Below are 7,654 nucleotides of genomic sequence, written 5' to 3'. Positions count from 1 at the left end.
CTTTTTTTCTGGGCACTAGTATCCTTCAATATAAGGCTTTCTGAAAAGAAAAGAAAAATCCAAGTAAAATAAATTTGGGACAGCCCTAGCTGGTTTGGCTCAGTGGACAGAGCATCAGCCTGCAGTCCTGGGTTCAATTCCAGTCAAGGGCATGTACCTTGGTTGCAGGTTCCTCCCCGGCCCGGGCCCTGATCAAGGCACATGCAGGAGGCAACCAATCGATGTGTTTCTCTCACATCAATGTTTCTCTCTGTCTTTTCCTCTCTCTCCCACTCTCTCTAAAAATCAATGGAAATATATCCTCAGGTGAAGATTTAAAAAATAGAATGAGTGAGTAATTTATTAATCCCTCAAAGATAAGTAAGTTTAGCTGCTTTTACTAGTGGTTCTTAGCTGATGGGCACCTCTGGGTCAGTGACCTTTGCTAGAACGATAACTCTCTACTTCTGTTGCCCTTTAAGACATAAGAGGAATGAAAGAGGTATACCTTCAGGGAAGCCAGAATCTCTTCAGGATAATTTGAATCTTATTGGGGCACCATAAGCTTCTGGAAGAATCTCCCCACAGTGCTGTCACCAAGGGATGCCCTCGGGATAAGGCTTATGCCTGTGCAGGGCCCCTGTTATACACGGGGGTGGGTCGAGATGGACGATTCTTGGCAGTGGTCACCTGCGGGGCTGTTTGGGGCCGCCCTTTTAGGGCAGACCCCACAGACCTGGTGACTGTGAGATGGGGTAATAAATTTTAGTATTAATTTTAAAACCATAGACAGCTCTCCAAAGTTGGTCATGTGTTTCAAGCCAATTATTGGGATAATTCTACTTCTAGTACTGCAATCTAGTCTAATGAAGTAATCTTCAGTGCAAAAGCAAGCACAATATGTCTGGAGGTGTTCATTCATTCATTCATTGTGTTGTTCTTTATAATAGTGAGAAACTGAAGGGCGAAGGGAAAACCCTTCACTGCAACCAGAGAGGAAAGACAGTTCTTTATGGTGCATCCACTTATAGGAAAGTTACGATCGATCGTTAAAAATGAACGTGCTGAGGAAATGCAAGCCGTTAAAAGTTACTTATAATATGTTAAAGAGGTTTTTTTGATTCCCCTCCTTGCAAAAATGGGAGTGGGGAAGTGAAAAAAGTCAATAATGTCACAAATCCACCTTCGTGGCTGCAAAATAATTCCTCCCCGTGTGCTCAGCGCCCTCTTTGGACTGATCTACCGGCCCAGGGACTTTGCCTCCTACATGCTGGGCATCTTCATCGGTAACCTGCTGCTCTACCTGGCCTTCTACATCATCATGAAGGTAAGCGAGGCGGCTGGGAGCCGCAGTGCCTGGGCCCGTGGCTGGCGGTGCAGGCAGCCCCGCAGCCTCTGCCTCTCGCCCGCAGCTCCGCAGCTCCGAGAAGGTCCTCCCCATCCCGCTCTTCTGCATCGTGGCCACCGCGGTGGTGTGGGCCGCCGCCCTGTATTTTTTCTTCCAGAATCTCAGCAGCTGGGAGGTAAGAGAAGTTTTCTTTTCCAAGGTGTGGTCCCTCTCCATCTGCCTTCTGACCACCTTGCTTCCCTCTCTCTATGTGCTAGTTGCTGTTTATCTTTTTTATATCCTCTCAAGCAAAAGCTTTCTCTAAAAACCTCAATATCCACACACAAATGCTCAATGAATGGCACCTTGTCATCACTCTCAGGGTAGCACTCATAGATGTGTAAGTCCTACAGACTCTGCACGTTTGACCTTCTTTATGTGTTGTGTTACGATCCTGTTCCCAATGAGTGTTTAACATGTGCAAAAACCTTGATTAGTGTATCTTCTCCCCCTTTCTCATCATAAGCACCATCCATAAACAAATACCCAGGTGCAGGGGTCTATAAGCCCATTTCATAGATTGGAAAGTGGAGGCCTAGGAAATTAGTGATATTTCTGAAGCACAGAGCGTGTGAGGCTCCACTCTCCATCTCCACAATCACCACAATCGATTTTAGGACATTTTATCACTCCATAAAGATACTCCCCATTTCTCCTGAATTCCTGAGCCCTAGGCAGCCACCAAACTATCTTTTGTCTCTATAGATTGGCCCAATCTGAACACTTCTTAGAAGTGAAATCATATACCCTGTGGCTTTTGAACCTGACTTTCTTCATGTAGCATAACATTTCCTAGATTCACCCATGGTGTAGCATGTATCCGTACTTCATGTGTTTTTATTGCTGAATAATATTCCATTGTATGGCTACACTACATTTTATCTAGTCATTCATCAGTTGATGGGACATTGGGTTGTTTCCACTTTGGGGTTCTTATGAATGATGCTGTTCTGAACATTTGTGTGCAAGTTTTTTTGTGTATGAACATATGTTTTCTTGGAAGCAACTTTTTGAGTCGGGCCTCTGGTAGCATTTGTGTCGCTTTCTGGGTGCTCAGCCCTCTGAACAGCTGAACTGTGGGAATGCTCGCCCACATCCAGCCTCACCTTCTTCCAGGGAACCCCGGCTGAGTCCCGGGAGAAGAACCGGGAATGTGTCCTGCTGGAGTTCTTTGATGAGCATGACATCTGGCACTTCCTCTCTGCCACTGCCCTGTTCTTCTCATTCTTGGTGAGTTGATACCTTTTTGTTAATTTGTTCTCTCTTTACATCTTGTACCCTGTCTTTTTTCTCCTTCCCTCTTTCTTACACTCTCTTTCTTTTTTATTCCTTTCTAATTTCCCTTTCCAATTCTGCATTGTAATTTAATGTACAGATTGTTTCATTTTTTTACATTGTATCTTCTGGTTAGATAGTTATTTTTCTTTATTCTTCAATATTTTAAGACACAGAGTGACAAAATGACTTTCCTTAAGCTTCACAACATTTGGTTATCAGAACTCACATGCCCAGAATCCCCCAGGCATTGCTTTTGGCATCCACTAAAATTCCGATAGCATTAGGCTATTCCTCCTTATGCTATCCTCACATTCCTCCTTTCGGTCTCAGTGAATGTAAGTCATTTACAAATCCCGGGAGGAGCTCAGGATAGCATCCAGGCCTCTATTGCCTTCTAACCTATCAGTTCCAAGTCTTTCTTTTAGTCCCTTCAGCTCTTAACCCAAACACCTTCCCAGAAGCCACGCATATTATAACATCTTCAGAAGATAACTCCCGGGATTCTTTCACATTAATTTTGACTTTCATAATTAAAAGCCCATGGTACCTGCACAGGTTCATGACAAATAGCAGGAGTCAGTCTCCAGGACTCCCACTACTGCCCACTTTAAGCGGTCTCTGCTGGCCTTATTGCCTCAATAGTGGAGCAGGGCTCCCCCCTGGTGGCCGGTTTCAGAAGTTCACTCTGTATACTCTTCCTTAAGGCTTTTATTTTTGAGTCACTTTCATTAGAGAGAGACAGAAATGGAGCGAAGGGTTCGATGTGGAGAGAGTGATGGTGGAGGGGCCTAACAATGGAGGAGGAGGATACAGTTTATGTGTAGTAACACTTTATGCAATAAGACTTCATTTCCTTTAGGTCTTGACCTAAATGGTCCCTTCAAAGTAATGACTTCCTCAGCCACCTCTCAACATGTTTTCACCTCCCGTACCCCATACTTCCATGTTCTTGTCATAGTTTGACTTTTATCCTTAGTATATATTAGCATCTAACATACTATACTTAGCACATATTTCTGTCTAACATACTACATATGTCTTACTCATGTATTTGCTTTGTGTCTGAAGCCCTCTCTTGAATGTAAGCTCCAGGAGGGTAGGGATTTTTTGCCTCTGTCATTGCAAGTTGTATCTCCAGCAACTAGAATAGCACATGGTAGACTTTGATTAATTAATAAATGAGCTATGTCATTAAAATAAGTGCCTGTTCAGGGCACGGCATTGTAGAAGGCAGCGGAAGACATGAAAACGAGTAAAGGCACATGTTTCAATCCGCATGTGTCTCAGAGAGAAAGTAACGACTTACTGCGGCTGTGACTGTGCATTCGTTTCATTTCTCCATCCCTCTCCTTTCAGGTTTTGTTAACCCTGGATGATGACCTGGATGTGGTTCGGAGGGACCAGATCCCTGTCTTCTGAGCCTCCAGCATTAAGAGAGGAGAGAGGGAGCGATCGATCTTGGTGCTGTTTCATGAAAAATGCAGGGCCTGCAGCAAAGTAACCACTGCCAAATACTCTACTCCCCCCGCCCCTGTGGAGTCAACTATGAATATAGTCACACAGAGAGGAGAGGAGCGGGGGAGATTTGAACCTGCCAGGGTGGAGGCAGCAGGGAAGCCAGGGCTATGGACAGAGGCGAGCCCTGAAGCGTCGAGAAGCCCCTGTCCCCTTACGTCGCAACTCTGAACTAGACATGGACAACGCTGCATCAAAGTCAACTTGCTATCATGCAGGGCCCCTCCCACCCTCACCTGGGACCCACCAGCGATGGCTGAACGAAGCTGCGCCCTTCCCTCCAGCTGCCTCCATGCCCACTTGAGGTGGGCACCCTTTGCACGTCTTCAACGTCTGCTGCTCTGGCCATCTCAGAGCACCAGCTCCTTGTCCAGGGTCCTGGGCTGATGTTGGTTCCTCAGAGTCTGGCAGAGTGGACAGATGTTCTATCAGCAACAGCTGGACATCTCCTCAGAGGGACTGCTGTGTGTTTCCCCCAGGTTCCTCACCTCCCTAGAGAGACTCTGGATTGGGCCTGTCACACACCCCTCCTAACAGGTCGCTGGGACCAGAATTTGGGTGCTTAACTATTCCTGGTGTCTTCATCTCACTGCTGTGTGTTGACCCCAACGCTCAGGCTCCGCCTTCTCCGGAAGGCCCTGCTACCCCACAGACCAGCTCCAAGGTGGAAGGGAAATGAGAGAACTTTTCTAGCAGCAGGAGGAGCAAGAGAAATGACTGGCAGGGCTGAGGCGAGTGACATCAGCATCAAGCAAACATGCCTCGCCTTAAGGACTGGGCTCCTGGAGAAACCCAGCCACAGCAAAAGGACATCCTCGTGCCTCCAGTTCACACAGCACAATTCTGCGCCCACATCACCTTTGTGGAAGAAATGGTGTTTCACCAGGGACACTGCACCGGGGTCCTGTACACTGACCCAGCCCTGAGCTGTCACTTTCTGCAGACCAGGGCCTGCAGACATGCTCCCTGGAGTTCTCTAGAAGCAACTCTCAGGCCAATGCATTTTACTCTAACTCTCTAGTTGCAAAGAGCACAGGACATTAAGGATGGCCTTGGTCACACCTGATTCTCATTGTCTCCCGTACGGTGTTGAGAGCTCAACATCCCACTTCCCTCCCCACTGTCTGGCTGCTCTGCACCTGAGAGTCCTATTTTGACCAGGCTCCTTGTTACCTGAGTGGGATGTAATCAGAAACTAGGCACACAGATGTGCACACATGGATATATATCTGCCTGTGAAGTCACCTCTCACCTCTGCTTTCCTGATCATTCATTAGAGAAAAGGATCAGCTGTTTAAAAATTTTTAAAAAAAACAACTATTATCCTTTCTCTAAAATATCTGATAATGTTCAAAAACATTATGGAAGTTTGAATGGCAAACTTTCCCTGGTTTTAAAAACACAAAGATGCTTTAAATGAAATGTTGTGGGGTGTGTGTGTATGTGTGTGTGTGTGTGTGTGTGTGTTTCCTAAAATACCCCCAAATTTGTAATTGGTCTTCTGTTACTCTTTATTCCTTAAAAATTGTTGGCATTCCACCCTGGAGATAAAATCATTGCCTCATTTACATGATCGTGGTATGATCACATGAGCTAACACATATTGGTGAAAGTGTTCTATAAAATAAAAATCCGTAAAAAAAATATTGTTGGCTTGCATAGGCCATATGAAGGCCACCCATTAAATGGCTGTGTTAGTCTAACATCTAAAACAAATTTTGAATCTGTTTAACTATGGCTGATTTGAATTAATTAGTTTCTTTTAATACACTAATGGTTACAAATAATAAAAAAAAAAGGTCCCACTAAGGAAATGTGAACAAAGTCTGTTCAAGTAGCTCTGTGGCCTGAGGTGAGTATTTTGTAAGACACATTACCTGTTCGGTAGCTTTTGGAGAAAATACATCCATGGACATGGACATGGGGAGAGGCCTTGTAGAGATGGATAAATTGTGCTCCTGTATTCTTGATCATTTTCTGATGTCTGTCTTGTGCTATAAACTCACACACTGTGGTCAGTTTTGTTCTCTACAGCAGAACTAAAAACCCAGACCAAGCCCACTCATATATTAGTAAACTAGAGGCTCGGTGCACGAAATTCGTGCACTCAGGGGGGTCCCTCAGCCTGGCCTGCACCCTCTCTCAGTCAGGGAGCCCTCAGGGGATATCTGACTGATAGCTTAGGGCCTAAGCTATCAGTAGGACATCCTTAGTGCTGCCATGGAAGCAGGAGAGGCTCCTGTCACCACCACTGCGTTCGCCAGCTGTGAGCCTGGCTTCTGGCTAAGCAGCACTCCCCCTGTGGGAGCGCACTGACCACCAGGGGGCAGCTCCTGCATTGAGCATCTGCCTTCTGGTGGTCAGTGCGAGTCATAGCGACTGGTGGTTTCACCGGTGGGTCAATTTGCATATTAGCCTTTTAGTATATAGGATATTAATCCTAAAGGTACTTATTGCTCATTCTCCCTACAGTGCTGATCTCGTGGTAGGAGGGCTCAGTACATGGTTCGAGGGCACCAGAGGGGTGGGTGGGAATGCAGAGCAGGGGCAACCAGAGTTGTTTAGAGCCGATGGCCCCTCCCCTATGACAATGCCTGTGCTCATGGACTGCACTCTTGACAGGGGAAGGGAAGGCAACTCTGAACACCGAGGTCAACGGGAGGGTAATTGGAGAAAAACAGCCCTGCGAGGCGGGTCTTGGCAGAGCAGGCCCAGAAGTAATGAGAGCAGTTCAGCTGGAGCCAGACTGCCATGTGGCGGCCAGGGGGGCAGGACGGTGCAGGGGAAACAGCCTCTTCACACCGCTGAGGAACACCTGCCGGTGCCGAATGGCTGCGGCTTAGCCGGGTTATTTTAGCACCGGCGGGAGCCAGGGGAAAAGCAGGATCTATCTGAGGAAGGGACTTTCCGTGTCCGGACATCACCCGGCCAGCTCCGGGGGCAGAGAAAGCAGCAGCTGCTTCTTTGCAGCTCCAAAAAGCCACAGGAGTGTTCTGTGGGGCCGCGAGCTGCACGTATCAGTAAAGCAAGCGATGCCTGCGTGTTTCTCATTCTGGGAGACAGTCTCTCCAGGTAAAACCTGGGGCGAAGGGAGACAACAATCAACGTTCTTCATAGAAGGAATGCAGAGTCGAGCAGGATCCTGGCGTCAGACTTGAGTCCAAATACATTCGCCGTGGGACCCCCGGCAAGTTGCTGGAACTCTCTGATCCCCACCTTCCCATCCAGGTGCACGACCTGCGGGTGACAAAGGTGGAGGTGTGCGGAGCACCAGGAGCCGGGCCCACGCAGAACGGCCTCACCCAGCACCGCGGGGAGGCAGGGCCAGAGCTGATCTCTCCCCGGTGTGTCTCCCTCCTCCAGGGGCTCCTGACACCAGCGGTTTTGTTCCCCTCCGGGTTCCTGGAGGCCTTCATGGGGTGGGAGGCCTCACCTGCAGAGATACTGCCCGGAGCTATCCACCCTCCCAAGCCCCCCCACTCCACCCCACACCCC

General features: G+C 47.7%; 1 protein-coding gene across 1 annotated transcript in view; it reads left to right on the top strand.

The window, feature by feature from the left end:
• The window catches only part of SIDT1 (SID1 transmembrane family member 1), an 87,141-nt gene extending 81,270 nt beyond the window's left edge, over positions 1-5,871 (top strand). Inside the window, 4 exon segments of the mRNA XM_015570386.1 lie at positions 1,201-1,306; positions 1,392-1,502; positions 2,483-2,596; positions 4,001-5,871. Of these exon segments, the coding sequence (XP_015425872.1) occupies positions 1,201-1,306; positions 1,392-1,502; positions 2,483-2,596; positions 4,001-4,063 (394 nt within the window). The 3' untranslated portion in view covers positions 4,064-5,871.
• Positions 5,872-7,654: the final 1,783 nt, after the last annotated feature.

This window comes from Myotis davidii, unplaced genomic scaffold (genome assembly GCF_000327345.1).
Source record: "Myotis davidii unplaced genomic scaffold, ASM32734v1 scaffold201, whole genome shotgun sequence".
NCBI lineage: Eukaryota > Metazoa > Chordata > Mammalia > Chiroptera > Vespertilionidae > Myotis > Myotis davidii.
Note: the sequence above shows the minus strand (reverse complement) of the source record. Positions and strands in the feature narration are given on the sequence as shown.